The following is a 23,222-nucleotide window of genomic DNA, read 5'->3' as shown; positions in this document are numbered from 1 at the left end:
GAGCCATATACATTGTCTGAAATGCTCGGAGCCATGAAGTATTTCTCACTTCTGAATTTTTCAGGTTTTTCTATATTTTCATCTTCAAGATAGTATAGGCCTGTAGCCCAAGTCTAAGCATGCAATTTATTTGTATTACATGTACATCCACTGTGGTTTAAGTTGACTTTACTCAATAGGCTTAGTCATTTTGTGTGTAAAGTGAAATTTAACAACATAGAGATGTTTCAACTTGTGATGTCATGTTAGTACCCAATGCTCTGGATTCTGGAGCACTTTGGTTTTTAAGATCAGGGCTGTCCCACCTGTCTGTGTTCCAAATCCTCTGTTCCACTCTGACTATACCACCTCCTTGTAGTCCATAGGAAGCATCTATAAAGGACTGGTGCAGACAGGAGCATGGGGCTGCTTTGATGAGTTCAACCGCATTGCTGTGGAGGTTCTGTCCGTGGTGGCAGTGCAGGTGAAGATGATTCATGATGCCATCAGGAACAGGAGAAGGAGGTGAGCCTGTGGTTGCCTGCCTGGCTTGCTTGCTTGCTTCCTTCCTTCCTTCCTTCCTTCCTTCCTTCCTTCCTTGGTTCTTTTTACCCACCCAACTCACACCGAACAATCAGCAGGTAACCTTACCTTCTCAGAATTTTGTAACTTATCTCTGTCACATAAATGGATAAAATAATTTTGATTAGTAATGCTGAACACCTACCCCCTATTTTTACTAGTGGCTTTGTGTTGAGGTCTGTGAAGAGGCTTCAGTATTCATCTTTCTTGGCCTTCTGGCAACTCTGGAGGAGTTTGCTTCACCCAAAGCATAGGACACCCCCTCCCCCACACTGACCTAGAAAGTATAGGGCCTCCCTTCCAGAGCCCCATGTTGATTGATGGAAAGGATTTAGACAGGCTGGTTCTCTCAGGCTCGTGCTTATAGGCCTTTCCCTGCCTCCCCCTTCTCCCTTTTTGACTTTACCCAGCTCCCAAGCTCCACCTCCATGCCATAATGCCCAGGCACCTACACTTCCTCTCCCTTCATCTTTTAGACTTCTGGAATGGCTGCATATGGCAACTCAAGAATCCACTTGAATCCTAAGCCTCTGTCATTTAATACACCAAGTCAAAGTACCAGACTCCACCTGCTTTGTTGGGGCCCCCTCCCCATGAGTGATAGCTTCCTCTTCTTACAGTGACTGGAGGCAAAACCATCCCAGATATATCTGGAATGTAAATTCTTTGTCCTGTGGCGCCTTATTCCAAAAGCAAAGCATTTGGAGTTAGATGACTAAAACTTCAGAATAAGCATGATACACCATGTGAATGTAGTTCCTTTGGTAGCCTCCCCCCACAAATACAGCTGTGCTTAGCCAGCCTGTTCATCTCTCTCATGTTTAGGGTATTTTGCTCAGCTACCTTTCTTATGCATGAGAGGACTTCCAGTCTGCTCACTGATAAAGGATTCGCACCCCAGTCCCCTTCTCAGAGCTACGCACTTGTTCTAGAAGTTTCCAGTTTGTCAGAGAAGTATGTCCTACCTTTTAGGACACTTCTCACCAGCTTCCAACATCCAGATGCCTGCTGCCTTCCCCATCCACTTCAGGTTCTGTGTCAGTGAAGTTGAGGTTTGTCCATTTGATCCCCAGCCATATTTGACTTTTACTCAGAATCCCAGTATCTGAGGAAACCCAAAAGTCATCTGAGGCTGTCTTTTGTCATGCAGATTTATGTAATGGAGTCAGAAGTGATTTGAAAATTCCCAGGCATACTTGGTGGTGCCTTTGCCTGCATTTCTGAGACCTCTCTCTTCTTCCTTAGGCTTGTTCATAAACAGGCTGCAAGGCTGCTTCATGGTTGATCTCACGAGTTGATCATGAGTTCTCATGAGTTGATCATACTCTCCTTACCCTGCAGGTTCTAAGCAATAGATCTAAGCTGAGTCCACCTGTTAGAGGTTCCACTCTTAGGTGGAATCCATCTTCCGCCCATCCTCGCTATGAACGCTGTGAGAGAGATGCTTAGGCCCTGTCCACACTCACCTTAGGTGGACTCCATCTTCTGCCCATCCTCGCTATGAACGCTGTGAGAGAGATGCTTAGGCCCTGTCCACACTCACCTTAGGTGGGATCCATCTTCCGCCCATCCTCGCTATGAATGCTGTGAGAGAGATGCTTAGGCCCTGTCCACACTCACCTTAGGTGGGATCCATCTTCCGCCCATCCTCGCTATGAACGCTGTGAGAGAGATGCTTAGGCCCTGTCCACACTCAACTGGCCTCTGTGAGCTAAGCTTGCCTGCCTTCCCTTACTTGACATTTTGGAAAATCCTGATTTCTCCATTTTTAACCTGAACCATTAAAATAATCACCTGCTTGTTAGCTACCTAGTATCTAAATTCCCCTGAAGGGCCAGGCATCTGTGTCTCTGCTCTCCCTCCTCTGAAACACTATTTCAACCTTCCCCTTCCTTCAAGAGCTCTTTCTCCGATCACCTCACATTCTGTCGGCTTGGCCCTGTCTGAAAGCTTACTTTGCTTGTTACCCTCTTATTGCCTTAGTCATCAAAGGTCTAACTGGGCACTCATAATTTCTTTCTGAAAATCGTTGTTTCTCCCTGGTTTTGGCGTGGTGAATATAGCAGTACTCATAGCTAATGTCCGTTGGATATTCACTGTGCCCTGGGTATTGTGGTGTTAACCATTGATATTCATATTCTTTCAAATCCTCACCAATTGGTAGGTTTATTCTTCCTTTTTATTAAATGAAGAAATTGGAACAGGAAGATGATAATTGTCATGCCTAATGTGTAGCACTGTTGGCTCTGCGCTCTGAGCCCAGCCGAGCCACTGACCTGCTGTCATGACCACCAGGCAGTCCTACCTTCCAGAGAAGCTTAGTAGAGATTTACTGAATAAAAGGAGGGCAGGTGAGTAAGCAAATAGATAAACTGGACAGGAAGTCCTTCCTCCTTCTCCTTTGAGCACGGATCTCTGCAGTGCTCCATTCAAAGAACTGAAGGCAAAAAATATCATCACCTTCCATTAAATGTTAAGTGGTCGGCTCTCCATTCTTACACTTTAGGCTATGGGGAGGGGAAAAAAGCTTCCCATATCGTAATTCTAGATGGGAAGGAGGGTGTTTTTTTAATAAATATGCTTCAAAACATTCAAAATGTGTATGCTTACGAACCTTAAAGACAGTACCCAGGACAGACAGCTTTCCCCAGGACAGACAGCTTTCCCCAGGACAGACAGCTTTCTAATGTACATCTGCATTTTGCAGCTGCTTGCATTTGTCAGTGTGCACTCATGTTCAGTGAACACATTTAATTCCATCAATGTTCTCTTTATGGTAGATTTGTATTTCTTGGAGAGACTATCCCGCTGAAGCCATCGGTTGGAATATTTATCACTCTGAACCCAGGATATGCTGGTCGAACCGAATTACCAGAAAACCTCAAAGCTCTGTTCAGGCAAGTGCCTGCCTTGCAGCTCACATATGGTACACTTATGCCACCTAATGTTGGCTCACTCTGACCATGTTGTTTATTTTACCAGAGAATTTAATTTCCTATGGAAAACTTATCTCTTTGAGATCGCTTTATAGAGATAATTTCCCCATGATCTTCATAGAGATAATTTTCTCTATGATAGACTCACCCCTTGTGTATTGAAACCAGCATTCAAATCAGTATGTAAAAGTTATGTAGTAATTCCAAGTATTTCATATTGGCTTTTTCATTGCTGTTTTATTGTAAACAGAACTTTCACGAGTTATAAAGCATTTGGTAAATGCAGACGTGTATAAAAAGAAGTTATTTGCCAACTGGACATCATGATTGTTACAGTTTTTCCAGTTTATTATGTAATTTATATTTTAGAGAGTTAAAATATATAAGGCATGATTTTATTTAGTTTTATTCTTATAATAGTCTTTGTACTATTCTTTGTACATATTTTACCATACTGTTGAAAATCTTTGGAAATATCATTTTCCATAACTCCAAAATCATCCTTCTTTTTTTTTTTTAAAGATTTATTCATTTATTGTATGTAAGTACACTATAGCTGTCTTCAGACACTCCAGAAGAGGGCGTCAGATCCCATTACAGATGGGTTGCTAGGATTTGAACTCAGGACCTTTGGAAGAGCACTGAGTCACCTTACCAGCCCCAAAATCATCCTTTTTATGGCTCATCTACATTTTCTTGATCCTCTTGTGTGGTGTGGCAGGCTTATTTTTGTTTTCTGGTTTGTTTTATTTTGGTTTTGATACTAAAATAGCAAGCTATAAACATTTATTCTTATTAAAGTTACTTTTGTTTCAGAATACAGTCTTTGGTATATGTGTGTATGTGCTCAGATGTATGTGTGCATATGGAGACCAGAGGTATCTTCCTCAAATGCTCGCCCCTTAATTTTTGAAGCAAGATCTCTCATTGATGCTTGATGTCACCCATTCAGCTAGCAGGCCTCTGGGATTCTCCTGTCTCCACTTCCCAAGCACTAGGATTGCAAGTGTGTGCTACTGCAGCTAGCTTTTACATCAGAGGTGGATACTGACTGAACTCAGGTCCTCAAGCTTGTGTGGCAAACCCTTTATTGACTGAGCTCTTTCCCCAACCACAGAATAGAGTCTTAGATGTAAAATTACCAGATGATGATTAAAATACATTGCTGATCTCCTTGCTCCAAACACTCAGCCAATATATACACCAACAGCATCCTGCATAGGAGGACCAGCAGCTACATCTTCAGTACCCACCATGACTGTTAGCTTTTCCCTTATGTCATCCAGGTGTAATCTGGTGCACTGGCATGCTTCCAGCTAAGTGAGCAGCTGTTGGAATATCAGACTAAGAAGCTAGTCCCTAAACTCTCAGGGGCCCCCTTATGCCAGTTTGAAATTAATCCCTCTGTCACAGACAGCTCTCTGTGATTAAGGATTACAGATATCTTTTCTGGAGATCCTATCAATTCCAACTGTCTAAACTGTGAGCCATGGCCCCCTAGGAATTCAAGTGACTAAATGTGGGGCCATGAAAACTTGGCAACAGTTTCTGAATGTGAAAGGATAAGAATTAATTCAGAATATAATGTGTAATAAATTGTGATCTTCACTGCAATATTGGTTCTGAACATATAACATGTTGTCACAACACAACAGGAATCAATGCTACCCGAGACACCTTGGCCTATTCTGACATGCGAGTTGTAACACCTTAATGTATATACATAGTTTACCACACTTGTAGAGACATTATTTAATTACAGAAAAGGAAGGCTCCCCTACACACACACTATTATTCCTCAACATATTTTAAAATGTTTGGATCATGTTTTATTTTGATTTTGGATCCTGGGGGTTGCTAGTTAGCTAGCCTAACCTAACTTGGCTAGTCACCCACCATGACTGTAAAAGACAAACAGGGGAGGGGTATGAATAGTGCCTCAGGAATGACAGAGGGTTTTTTTGTTTGTTTTTTGTTTTGTTTTGTTTTGGCCTCTACACGCATTGACATATGTTCCACATTCAACTGTGTACTCACATGTAAAAATAAGTTCATATATTTTAATAGTACGTGAATCAGCTTTCATTTTTAATAAATTGTTCTATGAATACCAAAGAATTGCTTTAATGTTGGTTTCCTTATTACTTACCATCAGTGAATAGTTGATGTATACACTTGTTCTATAGACCTGTAGACCAGGATCATGTATAATTCCCTAAGGCAGAAGGGGAGTTTGGGTATGGTAAGTCTACAGTTTCCTTCCTGCTCTCAGGCATCGTTATCTAAATGTTTTGGTTCTGAGATTGGTCCAAGCTTCTGGGCTGACCAGGAATCAGTTCCTTTAATCGTTGAGTATTCTACTGTAATACTGCATGTCCTTTATCCATTCACCAGTCGTGGACTTTGCCGTGATTCCATTCTGTAGCTTTTGTGAATAAAGATGCTATGAACATGATGAAAATCTCTGCATGAACATGTTTTTGTCTCTTCTAGGGGTATATCTAAGGTTGGTCATATGGCAAATGCATGTTTTACTTAGAAATAATATGTAACATTGCAAAGACCATTGACTCTTTTTATACTTTCACCATTAGTGAAAATTCCATTGTTTTATGTTGTTAAATATCTAACATTGTTAGCAATGCTGACATTATGATATTAGTTGGTAAGTTTTACTTGATTTAATTGAGCCATTGTAGTGTGTCATTATGAATTTACTTTAATATTTCTGTTAAGGCTCATGGTCTTGAGTAATTTTTCATGTGTTTATTGGCCATTCCCAGAGAGAGAAAGAGAGTTTTGTAGTATATGTGTGTGTGTGTGTGTGTGTGTGTGTGTGTATATGTGTGTGTGTGTGTGTGTGTATGTGTGTAATGCCGTATTGAGTATACAGTTTCTTTATTAGATAACAAACAGTACGTAATTTTTCTCTTATTATGTGGCTTTCCATTTTGCAATTTTGATGATGCCCATCAATGATAAAAGTTTTAAATATCATAAAATATAATTTATCAATTGTCTTGTTTTTTTAAATATTCTAGTTAAAGAGGCTTACTTAGCCAAAGCCTGGAAACTTTTCAACTGTATTTTCCTCAGCAGATTTTTTGTTTACAGCTTTTTAAATGTTTTCTGTTATTCTGTCAATTTACTAAACTATATCAATTGTCTTTCTGATAATAAGTAGCTCTTCAATATTATATTCTTGGGATAAAAGGGGGCCTTGTTTTTACATATTTGCTGAATACAATATGTTGTGATTTGATTAGATATTTTAAAAAGTCTTTACTACAGAGCATATTGGTCTGTAGTGTTTTCTGTGTAACCCATTTGATTTTTGCATCAGAGAAATGCTGCTATCATGTGTCTTGCTTCTAAGACTTTGCATGGGACCGGTATTATTCATTGCTAAAGTATTTGATAGAATTAATCAGTGAAGGTTTCTGGACCAATATTTTTCTTCATGTGAATTTTTTCAGTAATGAATTTCTTTAATAGATAGGAAGTTTTGAGATTTTCTTTCTCTTTGCATTAGTTTTGATGGTCTACATCTTTTATGGAATATATCCTGTTGTCTGGATTAGCGAATGTTTTAGCATGCATTGTTCCTGGTATTATCTGTAAGGACACCCTGAACTTCACACATGGTAGCAACAATTTGTGTTGCTCAACCTCCTCTTGGTCCCTGAGGATAATCTAATGGCTTAACAGTTTATTTTCAGGAGGTCTTTAGGATCAACAGCACGTCTTTTAACTACTTAGCATGCCTTCAAAAGAATTAAATGTCTCTTTATATACACTATAAGAATATTTATAGTTTTTAGTGCAAATTCCTCTAATTCTTTTAAGCCTAAAGTATGTTTATCTATCCATTTTTATATTCAATCACAATCCTTTTATATTTTATTCTAATTTTATGCTGTCACTTCTAAAATGTCATTCACAAAATGAAAACTTCAGTAGGTCATACAGAATGAGTATTTAATTCTGTTCCCTAATCTTCATCACATCTGCTAACATGTTATCTTGAATGCTTCTCCTCTTCATAATAACAGCCTCCTCTAGCATGGCCTGCTCATTTTCTTCAGCCATAACATAGTGCCACCCTAGCAGTGAATGTAATAGCTGCAGAACACACTTGTCTGTGTGGTGTTTCCATGTTTCCAACACAATTTACCTCATGGGCTTTTTTCACTTGGGCTGTAAAGTTTTAAATCTCTTTGACATTTCATAAACTTCATTTGATAAACTACCTGCAGCATCATTTATATTTTGATGCTAGTCATGGTGTCAGGAATATTTTGAAGCTTGGCTCTAATTGTCTCTAAATTTCCCCCCTTACCAAGAACAATGTGCCCTACAGTACATTTTGAAACTTCCAGAAATACCCATCAGCTTGTGCCTCTATAAAGGCAGACATGAAAAATCCTTACCTTTTGTTAAAGTTAAGTGAAAGGAGACAGGATGTTAGCACCCTGTGTGGTAGGAACTAAATGCACAGTAAATGCTAGTGTTTGCAGGCTGCAGAATGTGGCTTGGTATTCTAAGTATGGTGCTTAGCATGCGTTGGGCCCAGGGGGCAGGTCCTAGCACATAAAAGATAGATCATATTCTACAGGAAGGAGAAGGGAGGGACCAAGAGAAAATGGTGGAAAAGGAGGAGAAAGACAGAACATTGTGTATGTTTTCTTATCTGCAGGATGTAGATTTAAATATTTGTAAATATTAGAAGACATGAAAGCAGGTCGTGTTTGGGAGGAGGGGCTGGAGAGAGTGGTGGGAGACTGAGTGAATGACATACAAAGATGTGTGTGCATGAAAATGTTACAGTTAAACCTATTGTTTTGTACACTAACTAAAAAGTTGTACTTATTGTGTACTCTGATGTAATGACAGATAATATGGCAACACTTTTCTCTGCTTTCTATTCTTCCATTTCATAATGAATAATAAATATGAAAAATAATCCAGAGGTCAGGTTAGATCAAGGCTTCAGTCCCCTAAGCACAAAGACCCATGGGGAGTGTCCAGGGTGAAAAAGTCAAATGTGTGTGAAGTAGCACTTAACTGTACTCACAGAACAGGTAATTGTTTTGAGGTGCAGAGTCTTACAATCTAAAGCATGCTGCTTGTTTATTCATTTGCCTGTGGTCCATCTGTACCAGGTTTCAGTGGAAAGTTTTCAGGTCTGGCTATTTCTGACTCCAGTCTCTAAGTGGGAACTTTTTGAACAACTCCCCACCCCCCGCTGCACATAAAGAGGAAATTGAAGCTACATGTTTCTAAATTTTCATCTGAAAAGCCCCTCTTGGTGGACCATTGTAGCACTGTGCAAGAGATAATTTGTATACCCTCAAAATATTTTAATGTATTTAGGATTTCGCTTACTTTTTTATTTTAAGTGTATGAATATTCTGCCTGCATGTATAGAAGTGTACCATGTGCATGACTGGTGCCCACAGAAACCTGCACTGGATCCCCTAGAACTAGAGTTATTGATCTTGTGAGCCACATGGACACTGGGCCCAACCTGGGGCTCTGCTAGAATATCCCTCAACTCCTCTTGTACACTTTTGAAGGTGACAGTCAGGAATTCATGAACTCTTTGAGCTGCCCATTAAGCACAACTAGCTTTGAAAACTAAGATACATCACATTTTATTAATAAATCAGAATAAAACTCACAACTCCCTCATTGCCTTTGTACTGATACTTCTGCCTTGGAGGTTGTATTCCTGGTGGTTATTGAAACCAACCACGGAGTGAGGTACTATTCTCCATAGATCAATGGGTGCTGTGTCTGTTTTACCTTTACTAGAACACTTCAATATTACTGTGCCTGCCATTCTAGTGAGGTCGTAAACATGATGTTAAGAGCCTGGGGTAACTGCGAAGTAGAGCAAGGCTCAGTGTGGCTGAAGCTCTGACTTAAATCTCCAGCTCTGCCAAACAAGCGAAGACCAAGCCCCACCAACTCGGAGGGAAGTTAATGTATTGTAACTCTGCATTTTCTATAAACTTATCACCCGCCCCCATCCGAGGTGTCTACCATTTCTTCTGTCTCATCATCTCCCTGGTGTCCAGCGGAAGGGTTTTAGTTGAACTGAAGGGTTTTATTAGTGGTGATTGACAGAGGCCATTATGACCTGCGTAGGAATAGTGAGAGTGAGAATGTTGGTACAGACTAATCACCTGATTGAGGCAATACACATGTATGACCTTACCGTAACATTTAAAATGAGAGCTCATATTTATACTGTAGACCTTGTGCCATGGTGGCCCCAGACACCGAGCTGATCTGTGAAATCATGTTGGTGGCGGAAGGGTTTGTGGATGCCCGCTCATTGGCCCGGAAGTTCATTTCCTTGTACATGCTCTGTGAAGAGCTGCTGTCCAAGCAGGTGAGAAGTCTTTGCTTATTATTTGGTTTTATATCACATTAAAATAGATGTTTTAAATCATGAACATTGAATAACTTAGCATTCAAATGACACAGACATTTTCAAGGATTTCATATTTTCTATGGAATTTTCAAATTACATGCTTTCCAAATCTTACTTTTTCCTGAAATTAAATTTCAGACATTTTAGTGTGCTTATCTTACTTACACTCCATATGGCTTCTTATCAGCGTGTTATGGGATTCTCTCTGAGCATCACTGATGCTATAGTTATAGAGGAGACTTCATGCTGCCTTTCTTTCTTGTGGTGGAAAAGGCAGAAGGGGTCACAAGGTGAGTGGAGTTGATTCTGCAAAAGATTCTAGAAATGTTGGCTTTTCTCATCAGTCGCTAATCCCTAATCCCTTACTTGAAACTGTGTGGGGCTTTGTTTATCAGTCATGTCTCTAGTCTTCTTTACTGTGCTTCTGGCAGTTACTGATGTGCCGCAAACAAGTGTGTGTCTGTTTCAGCCTTCTTAAATTTAGTTTCCTGTTGGGCTTTGGACTTTTTGTGATGTCTCACTAATTCCCTGTGACATTAGTTTGTAGCTGTTATGTAACAGGGCTGTTAACTGTAGATACTTGTGCTATCCAGTGTATTTATCTTAACTTGCCCACTGTCAGAGTGAGATATGGAACCTGAGAGATAAGGACATCCTGTCGTTTCAAGGGTAGGCATTTGGGAAGGAAGGTGTAATGTTTAGTAACGGGGGAAGCACTGTTTCACAGTGCCATGTACAAAAGCAGCTTCACTGGGTGTGACCTCAGCTGTTGATGCATTTTTCTCTACACAAAATGACTGGAAACATATAATTTTTGACAGTTGTCTCTGAGGATTAAGGTTATTGGTATTTTTATTGTCTTTTATAATCTAAAATCCCCTTCAAAATTCCATTTAAATTTTATAATTAAAATTATAATTAAAAAATCCACTTCCCATGAAAAATGAAATTTTGAACATTTCCATTAGTGCAGTAATATTGTGAACATCTAATGAGACCATCTACTGTAGCCAGGTAGTATGTTTGTTGATGTCAGTGACAGAGTGTAAGAGACAAACCGGATGAAACAGACAGTCCATTTTAGTGTAAAGAACTTGGAGGTTCAATTGCATGAAGTAAAAATTGGAAGAAAGTAGAGAAGGAAAAGATCATCAGAAGTCTCAAGGAGGAAGAGGCCTGTGTTTTTATGGACTAGGTAGCATTTTTTCTGTTTTGTTTTGTTTTGAGATAATGTCTTACCCAGCCCATGCTAGCCGCAGACTCCTGGAAATCCTCCTTCTTCAGTCTCCTGAGAACTGGGATTGCAGGTTTATGCTGCCTCAACCAGCTACATTTGTTGTGTTTTTAAATCTCCTCACACAGCTACATATACTGTATTTTAAGATCACCTCAAGATTACCAGTTGGGTAGTTATAGTCCTGTTGATGGGTGTGGAAGTTCATGAAATAACCAAGTCTCGAGCTGACAGTGGTAGGAGCTGAGCTTATCCTAACTTTATCTAGGACACTTGGAGCCAAATTCAAGAGGAAGGTAGGGTGCTAGAGGCATCAGGCAGGAAGAGAAGAGTTCTTGTACTGAGTGCATGAAAACAGGAAACCTGGCAAGAAAGGAGAGCTGAGTTACAAGCACAATTCAGAGACATTTCTGAGAGTGGAGAGGAATGTGAAGAGTCAGAAATGTTCTGAACAAAGGAGTAAAACAGTTGGAAGAGAGTAGAAATACAGGAATAGTTTTCTAGGATCAGAATTTATTGGATAAAGCAGGGAAAGCAGCGAGGATTCAGTAGTCATCACAACATTTCAATATTAAGGGTTCTGTAGGAACAGAATCTATAGCTTCTGCATCCTCTCCTTTAGCATCACTTCTGCAAGGGCTTGGCCACAACCCAGTCAGCCTCTGTGCCCTGCAGACCTGGCGGGTCTTGCTTTTAGCTTCCTTCTTGAGTCCTAGTCTGCTTTTGTACTTGTGACTTCCAGGTGATCTCTACCATGACTGGTAATAAAAAAAATCATTTTCCTGCTGAGACTCTTCATGAGTCCATCCAGGTATTTGTACCCTTAAACTCCCAAGGTACACACCTGAACGAAAATGTTCTCTGTGCACCCTTTACCCTTATTATCGGCATGACACATGGGTGTCTTAATTCCATTCTTATCTGCCTTTATTACCAACAGAAATGACAGCCAAGACCTAATTTGGTTTTATTGTCCACAAATGGATGAAATGGCATATTCATGTATTTATCATTTCTGTGTTCACAAAGCATTCGTTCCCACATGAACAACTTCACCCCCACATCCATCTGTAAAGTAGATGGCCACCCTGTCTGCCTCTCTATAGCTGCTGCTGCTGCTAAGGCTTGGAGGACAGGTGACCTGCCTGTAGGCACAGCGAAACATTTGGAAGAATTGTTACTGTGAGGATGGTGGGTAGGGGGACAAAAAGGAGAATGTCAGCCACTCCAAATCAGTTGTTTTGGGGGCCAAGACTAGTAGTACACATGTTTAATCCCAGCAGAGGCACTATCTCTATGAGTTCAAAGCCCAGCCTGGTCTCTGTAGAAAATTTCAGGATAGCCAGGGATCCATAGTGAGACTCTGTTTCAGATATAGTCAGTCACTTTTGAATTCAGCTCATGGAATATATGTTCACTGAGCACCTTGCTATAAGCCAGACCCAGGAACTCCGCAGACTGAAATAGACAGAAACTACCTCCACTCTTCCAGGAGTGCAGGGCCAGTGGGATTCATTGAGAATGATGTCCATGTCTCGGGGAAATGCTGGCTCATAATAGAATTTTGTATTTTTTATTGTATTTAATGTCCGCACTAGGGCAGAGTTTTCTAAGCAACTGAAAGAATAGGTGATTAGATATAAATGGCTGGGATGTGAATAATAAAGGTAAGAGGTATATGTATAGAGGTTGGTGTATAAAGGGAAGGGAACCTAGGACCAGTCCAGGTTTGAGCCTTCTGTTTGATTGAAGAGAAGCTGAGGTGGGAGATAGGGGCTTGAGCAAAAGCTGCAGTGAAATACTACAGAAAGAGTCTAGAAAATGGCTGAAGGAAGGCAGACACACACCCCACAGACAAGATCTATAAAATTATTTTGCTTCCAGAATTAATTATTGTAAATCTTAAAAAAAAATGTGTCTATCTGAACTCTTTTGGTTTCCAGCTTTTACTTCTGGAATGAAGATCTCATTCAGTGTCTGAGAAAGACGTGCCTGTGCTTTTATTTTTAGGATCATTATGACTGGGGACTTCGTGCTATTAAGTCTGTCTTGGTGGTAGCTGGCTCCCTGAAACGAGGAGATAAAAATAGACCTGAAGATCAGGTACTGCAATGAGTGCTAAACGATGTTGCAGAGTGAGTAGCTAAATGGCTTCAGACAGGCGGAAGGCACACATGACCCTATCTATTAAAACATTTATCCTTAATGCAGGATATTTTAAGGGTTGGCATTTCTTGTAAGTGGTCACAAGTGTTCCTGACTACAGATATGGGGAACTGGGAAAGGAAAACGTGATTTTTATATGAGTGCTTTTGAGATATCAACCACAAAAAGTATTTTGACAGCTCTAATAGAATATTTTAGTCATCACTGTTTGATCTACTTTGAGAGATGTGTAAGAACCCCAATTAATAAAGTTGGGATATTCATCCTGAAAAGCTAGTGAGCTTAGGTCAATCCAGTGGGGCACAGAATACCCACTGCTCAGGGTGGGCTTCAAGAGGAATGGTTGATTTTGTGAGATGCACAGCAGTTGTGAGGACACTAGGAAGAGTTCTGCTCTCCTCCAGAGACTGCAATGATGACAGCACAGCAGACATTCTCTTTGCTTAGGAAGAAACAAGAGACAAGATAGCAGAACTATGCAAGTATGCATATAATGTATCTGGAAATGCAGGGAATGCAGGGTAAAACTAGATCTATCTAGAATTTTTTTTTTTTTTTTTTTTTTTTTTGGGTAAGGGACACTATTTGTCTTAAATTTGCTGATATTTCTCTTCTTGGTCTCTGCTCAGGGTTAGCCAACATTTTCTTCACTCCATTATTTTGCCCAGTGGTGAGTGAAGGTGGAATGTGTAGCTCTCTGTATAACTTACTCTGATGTTAAAGCCTAACACACACTTTAGTTTCTGGCCAGTGTAAAATGAAAGCCCAAATTAAAAGTGTTTGTATTTATGATCCTGCAGTTGCAGAGAGCTTCAAGCACTGTGATCTGATAGACTGGTTCGACCTAGAACTTGGCAAGAGATGGGTGCTGAGGTGTTCTGAAGAGCACGAACAGCTCTCAGGGAAGAAGCAGCCTCATGGCTCATCTTATTCTGAGGCCCATGTGTGCTCACCTTGCATGTTCCACTAACCTGAAAGTGTTTGTCTCCCTGTGGACAGAGAACAGTGTTCTTATATCACATTTAGATGTGAAGGTTGAGAGTGTGTTGTTGTAGGCCTGGAGAGATAACTCAGTGGTTATGAGCATATTTTGCTCTTCTAGAGGACCTGAGTTTGGTTTCTATTACCCAGATTGGGTAGCTCACATATGCCTGTATCTCCAGCTCCAGGGTTTTCTGACTTCTGTGGAGACAGGCAGACAGACAGACAGACAGACACACACACACAGACACACACACACACACACACACACACACACACAAATACATGATAAATAAAAACAAATCCTTTTAAAAATGTGTGTTAGCTCAATAGGTATTTATTAGACTTCGAAAAGTTACACTTGATTTTAGATGGTACACAACATAAAATTATACATATACATATATTAACATATGATACTTCAATACAGTATATATTATGTAAAGCTTAAATCTGGTTAGGCATCTCTCAAATATCAATCATTTATTTGTGATTAAGAAGATTTTTTAAATCCTTACTTATAGTGTTTGAAATTCACTGTGTTGCCTTTAGATTCGAAATCTTCTGTCTGTTTTCCTAGGTGCTCATGAGAGCATTGAGAGACTTCAATTTGCCTAAAATTGTAACTGATGATGTCCCCGTGTTCCTGGGCCTGGTTAGTGACCTGTTTCCAGCCCTGGATGTGCCTCGGCAGAGGAAACCACACTTTGAACAGATGGTCAAGCAGTCTACCCTGGAACTCCGCCTGCAGCCTGAGGAGACCTTCATCCTCAAAGTAAAGACATATCACTGTTGATGGCAGGTGGTAGTAACTTCCTATGTGGTATTTATCCCCAAAGCACTAACTATATTACATGGCTTTAATATGATCTTATTAATATGATCTTATTAAATACTTTCAAGCATCTTATAGGATAACTCACCTAAGGAACATCTAAGTAAATGCTTTGAAACCTAGTCTCTGTCACAGAGGACTTAAAAACATAGAAATGACTGTCATGACTCTAAATGTAACCATACTTTTAGCTAATTATAAAACTTCTGGGTAACATGTGCTAAAATTGTATTGTATTCTTTCTTCTCCAATCCATGGATAATGAAAGCAAAATCATCAGGTATTCTTGTTGGGGGAGGCATGTCAGCTCTGAGGAGGGCAATGTCTGACTCCTATAAAGCTGTTCCCAGGCAAGACTGCACTGGAGTCAGTGAATACATGATCAACAATGCATGAAAAGTCTGTGTTTCAGATAGTTTATGTGATGTGCACCATCACTTCCTTGTAGGCAGTGATTGCTATACATCATTTCCACTCAAAACTCTGTAAAAGAGTCATTGATTTTATAAATAACTCCCCTATTATACATCAAGTATTGTATAAAGTTATGGAATAGGGGCTGGGGAGATGTCACAGTGAGTGAGAGGGCTTGCTGCACAGGCATGAGAACAGGAGAACCTGGATTTGAACTTCCTAATCCATATGAAGCCATGTGCAGCTGGATGGCCTTCTTACTTAGTTTAGAGACAGAGAGATTGAGGCACCTCATTGTTCTCTAGACTGTAAGGTAGAGAATAAGAGAGCAGGACATTCAGCATTAACCTAGGGCCTCCACACGTACACACATATGTATGCTGCACAAGTGGTGCGGATGATGCTAATGATTATAGTGATGATGATGATGATGTTGACGATGACGGTGGTGATGACAATGATGGTGATGATAACAATATGATGGTGATGATAATGGTGATCATGATGACAACAATGACAATGATGATAGAGATGATAACAATGACAATGGTAATAATTATGGCCATGACAATAGTGATGATGACAATGACAATGGTGGTGATGATGATAATGATGATAGAGATGATGATGACAAGAACAATGGTGGTGATGGTGATGATGATGATGACAGTGACGATGGCCATGACAACAGTGATGATGATGAGATTGACGATGAAGATGATGATGATGTCGGTGATAATGACAATGACTGTGGTGGTGACAATGACAATGATGATGGTGATGACAATGAAGGCAGTGATGATGATGACAATGGAGATGATAATAATGGTAACAGAAATCATGCCAATGGTGATAATAACAGTGACAATGATGATGGAGATGACAATGATGATGATGATAATGGTGACAAGACAGTGATAATGATGATAATGATGGTGATGATAACGATGACCTTAGTGATGATGATGACAATGACAGTGGTTATGATAACAATGACAATGGCAGTAATGGTGGTGATAATGTTGATGACTTTATATTACTTTAATGTCTGCTTTTTATGTGGGAAATCTCCAAGAAGCTGTGCTGTGGACTTAGTCTGTTTTCCCATATGACCTTGGATCAGAGTAGGGTTGTAAGAGAGAGCTAAAGTGAATGAGCTGTCTTTTGATCACTCAGTTATGAAAGGGCCTGAGTGACAACTGTCTGTGTGCAGGTTGTCCAGCTTGAGGAGCTGCTGGCTGTGCGACACTCTGTCTTTGTGGTTGGAAATGCAGGCACAGGAAAGAGTAAGGTAGGAGAAATCATGTTATATCTTTTAACTTTTGAGGAATCTTTTCTGGAGGGCACAATTTTCAGTATTGCTTAGGGGGTCCCTTCGGTAAAGCTACAATAATGTTGACCTAGAGTCTGAAATCCACTGCTGCCGTTTGATCATGTGACACTGTTCCTTTCATACCGAGTGAAGGTGAAATAGAACATTGTTTGCATGCTTCATTTCATACATACAGACACACACACACACACACACACACACACACACCATACCACACCATGTATGCTCACCATGCCACATACCACACCACACACACCACATACACATACACACTATACATATACAACACACACACAATACTACACATGTCACATACACACATACAGACCACACCACACCATGCAGTATATCACACACACACAAACCACAAATACACCATGCCACATACCATACCACACATACCACATATGTACACATACCACATATACACCATACATATACAACACACCACCATACATATCACACACACCAGACCACACATACACCCATATAGACCACACCACTCACACACCACACACAAATAATACACATACCACATCACACACATCACACACACCACACACACACACACTACAGCACATACCATACCATACCATACCATACCATACCATACTATACACCACACACACACACACCCCACTCCACATACACTAAACCACATACCATACCACACACCATACCACACACCACACACATAATACATACACACTACACTACATCATACCACACATACAAAAACACTATGTCATTCACATAGAGAGAAAGAGAAAGACAGAGACAGAGAGAGAGTGAGAGAAACAGAGACAGACAAACACAGACAGAGAAGGGGGAATAGAGGAATAATAGGCTCATCCAGAGACTAGGCTTTCCACACAAGGCAAGGAGAATTCTGCCAACATATTCAGATTTGCACCTAATGCTCACACCTGGCCTCTTTCACCAAGGATGAGAGTGTTCAGAGCAAGCAAGCCACCTAGCTTTCAGGATTTGATGAGCCCTGCCTACCTTTATCAAAACTACTTTCTTGCTTCTCTGGGGCCATCATAAAGTCTCCTTCCCATACCATTAAGAAAATAAGTGACAATATTTTCCTTCATTACTCCTTTAGAGATTAAGCCTTCCTTGGCCTCAAAACAAAGCTTGAAAAGAAAAGAGACAGCAACACCCACATTTCTGAGGTCCCTATTGTGTGCTGGGTTGTGCATTGTGTGGTTTTCTCTGCTGTGATGGGAAGCTCTAGGTATTATTAAGCCCCATTTTTAGTTCACTGCTTGCTTCTGTTTGGCCTTCCTGACTGTCCTGGCAGCACTCTTATTTTCTTGGTTGGCAGACGGTATTTGCAGAGCTGTGTGCCTTCCCATTCAGGATGCTTGGGTGTAAACACACTTGGTAGCCAACAACTAAAAATAATCAGAATGGCATATGAGTTCTGGAGCATGGCTGCACACAGCACTTGCCAGTCCTCAGAGCTGAACCCAAAAGGAAACAATTGCCCAGGGAGGCTCTGTTGGAGATTTTTTTCTAGTGAAAAATGTAATCATTGCAATATTAAAGTAGATTACTGATAGACCTATAATTACTTTGTTAGTATAAGTTTTTCAGATGTAGGCCATGGTTCATGGAAGGATAAAATTAAATTCTGAAATTTCTGGGAGATTAATGGTTTCCAAAAATATAAGCTGCGTATTCCTGAGGTATTTCATTTCTTCCTTTACTCTTCACCTAGTCAACACATGCTTAGGCTGATGTGAGCAGGACCATGTTATTTACCCACTCATCACCCTAAAGTAGTTGGTACTTTTTAAAATGAGCCCTTTACAATTCCTAGGATTAGTGATACACATCAAAAACAACAACCTTGGCTTTCAAGGAAAACCAGGGCAGATATTTGGGTCATTTAAATAGATAACATGCCTAGTGAGTCCCAATTCTAAGGTCACCTTCCTCTAGCCTCCAAGCACCAGTGACACTATACACTACCCCTAGCCTCTGCCTGCTAGATGCCCAGTAGCACAGCTCTCGTTTCTCCAATTCAAGACCACATCTTGTGAAGGTAAACTCACTGCTGTGTCTGTGGGTCTTGAAGACTGTCTAGGTAAGCATTGTCATCCTGAAGTCTTAGAAATGCACATTACACTACAGGTCCTCCCTCTGTCTACTGAGTGAGAAGTTCTGGGAGGGCCTCAGCAGTCATGGTGATAGCCTCCAAGCAATTCTGAGTTGGGCTACAAAATACTAACAGAGTGACCTCATACACAGGAATTCTCATACACTTTATACACTGTATGCATAGTTAAAGATCTCAAACTCACTCAGTGTACATGCAGATCTCAAACTCACTCTCTATATACAGAACTCAAACTCACTTTGTATATACAGATCTCAAACTTAAACTCTCAAACACTCTGTGTACATAGCTAAAGATTTAACTGATGAGGCAGCTTTCTCTAGTCTGAATGCCTCTGTGAATCAGGTGAGCTGATCCTCTCACCCTAAGCATCATGGCATTGAATTTTACAAGATGAGGAAAGAGACAATTTTCCTGCTTTTGCATTGCTCTAGATGCAGGATATCCAGGAGCACATGATAGGTTAGGAGAATTTGTTATTTTCCACTGTACATTTGGCTAACTTTACATTGTTTTTTGTCTATGCTTTATCAGATTTTGAGAACACTGAACAGAACATATGTTAACACAAAACAGAAGCCCATTTGGAATGACTTAAACCCCAAGGCTGTGACAACAGATGAACTCTTTGGTTTCATACATCATGCTACCCGAGAATGGAAAGATGGCAAGTACTCTCTTTTGAAGCACTGAACCCTCCCTCTCTCTATATATATATGTATATAGAGACTATAAGCCATAGTCATAGTCATAGATTGACAGCATGCTATGATGACAATGACCTGCTGAAAGCAAGGTTTGAGGAATGCTTGATTCCATCTGGCAGTCTCCTGCTCAGTGCTGTGCATTTTACCCACACCAGTGATGGCAGGGCTCCTTGGAAACCAGGAGAAGTCAATGTGAATGTCCCATTTCTAAAGTTCCTGGAATGAGACATTGGCTGAATTTAAATGATGTGATTTAAATCGTAGGTGTGAAGGATGTTGACTATATCCAGGCCTGTATCATAGTTGTCAGACACAGGAGGCAGTGGGTCATGCTTCCTGCCTGGAAACTCTGGAATTGAAAACATTTTAGGCATAAGTTTAAGGGTTCAGAATATTTGAGATGTTTGATTTTTGGGTTAGGAATGTCCAGCCACTGAATCCAATGCAAATAATCTGAAATTCCCCAGAGTTTGAAATCAGAAACACTTCTAGTCCCAATGTTTTTGAGTAAAGGGTACTCAACCTATATTTAGAGATAAACACACACTTTTCCTTAAAAGCCTTTATAATTCCTATTTCTAACAAGCGTACCAATCTTAGTATAATCCTCAGTACCCTGTCTCTCTGTGTTCACTACCAGTGACTTCACAATAGTTGCTATAAGCTGGGCGGTGGTGGCGCATGCCTTTAATCCTAGCACTTGGGAGGCAGAGGCAGGCGGATTTCTGAGTTCTGAGTTTGACGCCAGCCTGGTCTATGGAGTGAGTTCCAGGACAGCCAAGGCTACACAGAGAAACCCTGTCTCGGAAAAAAAAAACCCACAATAGATGCTATATAGTCACCATCTTTGGTTACGTGTGGTGATCTGTCCTATAATCCCAGTACTTAGAAGAGTTATCATTTACTTTAAGGCCAGCCTGTACTACAAGTGAGTTCTAGGCAAGCTTGGGCTACAAACTGAGACAGATCCTGTGAGTAAAGGAAAGAAAGGATGGCATTAATGAGAACAGGGGAAAGAGGAGGAGGGAAAATAAGAAAATATATATGTTTATTAAATGTCAGTGTATCGCACAGATGCCACATTGATCCAAGTCTTCCTGGGGCCCAGTCCCTTGTTTTCCATATAGGAACCAGAGCCTGCTTCAGGTTGCTACTCCCTGGCTTTCAGACTGCAGTATGTCCATTAGCTACTTTAGTAGTCAACTCTTCTATGGCCTACGGGGCTGGTGATTGGGTCTCCATCCATATCTAGCCTCATTTCCTGCATTCAGCCCTTCTGACTGCCTTTCCTCTTCCCAGTTCCTGCTGCTCAAGCTCTTCTCACCCAAATCTTGGCACTGGATGCTCCCAACATCCAGGCCCTGCTCCCTAGGATCCACACTTCTGCTCACAATGGTAAAATGCCTGGTCAAATGCCACTTAGGCGACCTGCTTGAAGTATGAGTTGCATGATATTCTCTATCTGCTTACCTTGAGGTCTCTGCTGACCTGATGGGCATGTTTTGCAACTTTTTTGCTACTGAGGGTCTGATTTTCATAAAGGACCATGGCAGGGACAAAATCATCAGCCTTATACAGGAAACATGTGAAAGGTGCTTAAATTGAGAACCCTTAGAAAAGCTGTTGGCTTTTGTTGTGGCCAATATTACTAGCTGCTGTTTCTTTGTTTTGGTTTTGGTTTTTTGATTGTCTGTTTGTTTTTTGTTTTTAATGGGTTTTTTTGTTGTTGTTGTTTTGTTTTGTTTTGTTTTGAAACAGAGTTTCTCTGTATAACAGCCCTGGCTGTCCAGGAACTTACTTTGTAGAGCAGGCTGGCCTCGAACTCACAGAGATCTACCTGCCTCTGTCTCCTGAGCCCAGCTGTGGGTCTCTGTGAGTTCATGGAGGAATTCTCCATGGATCCACTGAAAGAGGTTTGCTTAGTGTGTCTTGCTGGAGCTGGAGAAGCCAGCCCCTGTGGAATGCCCCTGAGTGCACAGCGTCAGATATGGGAAAACTGTAAACAAGAATGGAAAATGAGACACTTCTCTACACCTCACGCCATGGCAGACTGGCATCACTCTCATGGCTGTGAAGAAGATGAACAGCACTTTGAAGCATGGGCTTTCAAAATTTAAATCTTCAGTAATGTAATAGAAAAAAATGGAAAAAGTGAAATATGATAGGTAGTCTAAGATAGATACTGAACATATATATGTGGAAAAGGATAACGTCTTACTATACATTTCCAGTCTATGCTCACTACCATCTATAAATCTCAGAATGGGTCTTCAAGGATGGCATTTTACTGTGCTTGACAGGTTAAGTGGGAAAGCTCAGTTAAGGGTAAAGACCTCCTCCTGGAAGGTGGAGCTTGCCAGTTAGTAAATCATAGAACTAACTGAATCTGGAACCCACCTGAGAGAGCTCAGACAGTGGGCATTGTATGTCACTCATGAGAAAGAGGTAGCAACTTCCTTTATTTAGCTCATAAAGGGGCTTCCAGGGGAAACATGTTTTAGAGACAAGCAGCCCTTGATTGTGTTTGCAGCACCTGCTCCTGTTTTGCAGGTCTCTTCTCGTCCATTCTGAGAGAGCAGGCAAGTCTCCCACATGACGGGCCAACCTGGATTGTCCTGGACGGAGATATCGACCCCCTATGGATCGAGTCCCTGAACACAGTCATGGATGATAACAAGGTGAAAGACACTGGAGGGCCTCTCCTTGGTGCTCCATCTGGGGGCTGTTCACCTGCTGCTGTCTGTGACCTCCTGTGTCCCTCAATGCACCATGTTCACCTACTGCTGTCTGTGACCTCCTGTGTCCCCCAATGTACTATGTTCACCTGCTGCTGTCTGTGACCTCCTGTGTCCCTCAATGCACTATGTTCACTTACTGCTGTCTGTGACCTCCTGTGTCCCTCAATGCACTATGCTCACCTGCTGCTGTGACCTCCTGTGTCCCTCAATGCACTATGTTCACCTACTGCTGTCTGTGACCTCCTGTGTCCCTCAATGCACTATGTTCACCTGCTGCTGTGACCTCCTGTGTCCCTCAATGCACTATGTTCACCTGCTGATATCTGTGACCTCCTGTGTCCCTCAATGCACTATGCTCACCTACTGCTGTCTGTGACCTCCTGTGTCCCTCAATGCACTATGTTCACCTGCTGCTGTGACCTCCTGTGTCCCTCAATGCACTATGTTCACCTGCTGCTGTCTGTGACCTCCTGTGTCCCTCAATGCACTATGTTCACCTACCGCTGTCTGTGACCTCCTGTGTCCCTCAATGCACTATTTCTTATGTAGTCACTGTTTTGGTGAATAATATTTTCCTTATGGTTAAAAAATTAGGGGGATGGCTGAAGAGATGGCTCAGCAGTTAAGAGCACTAACTGCCCAGGAGTGGTATAGCCGGGTCCTCCAGTAGTACTCTGTCCACTTTCCAGAGGAACCACCAAACTGATTTCCAGAGTGGTTGTATCAGTTTGCAATCCCACCAGCAATGAA

General features: G+C 41.0%; 1 protein-coding gene across 9 annotated transcripts in view; it reads left to right on the top strand.

Moving 5' to 3' along the window:
• The window catches only part of Dnah11 (dynein axonemal heavy chain 11), a 328,931-nt gene that overhangs the window by 137,573 nt on the left and 168,136 nt on the right, over positions 1-23,222 (top strand). For 6 of the 9 annotated variants that reach the window (XM_031357847.1, XM_031357836.1, XM_031357835.1 and 3 more), the window contains 8 exons: positions 359-504; positions 3,342-3,458; positions 9,756-9,894; positions 13,181-13,273; positions 14,898-15,092; positions 16,780-16,857; positions 19,562-19,694; positions 22,285-22,412. In XM_031357847.1, coding sequence (XP_031213707.1) covers positions 359-504; positions 3,342-3,458; positions 9,756-9,894; positions 13,181-13,273; positions 14,898-15,092; positions 16,780-16,857; positions 19,562-19,694; positions 22,285-22,412 — 1,029 coding nt within the window. Of the gene's footprint in view, positions 1-358; positions 505-3,341; positions 3,459-9,755; positions 9,895-13,180; positions 13,274-14,897; positions 15,093-16,779; positions 16,858-19,561; positions 19,695-22,264; positions 22,413-23,222 lie in introns of those variants that run through there. The other 3 variants (XM_031357834.1, XM_031357840.1, XM_031357842.1) reach the window with 3 other exon arrangements.

This window comes from Mastomys coucha, unplaced genomic scaffold (assembly GCF_008632895.1).
Source record: "Mastomys coucha isolate ucsf_1 unplaced genomic scaffold, UCSF_Mcou_1 pScaffold6, whole genome shotgun sequence".
NCBI lineage: Eukaryota > Metazoa > Chordata > Mammalia > Rodentia > Muridae > Mastomys > Mastomys coucha.
Note: the sequence above shows the minus strand (reverse complement) of the source record. Positions and strands in the feature narration are given on the sequence as shown.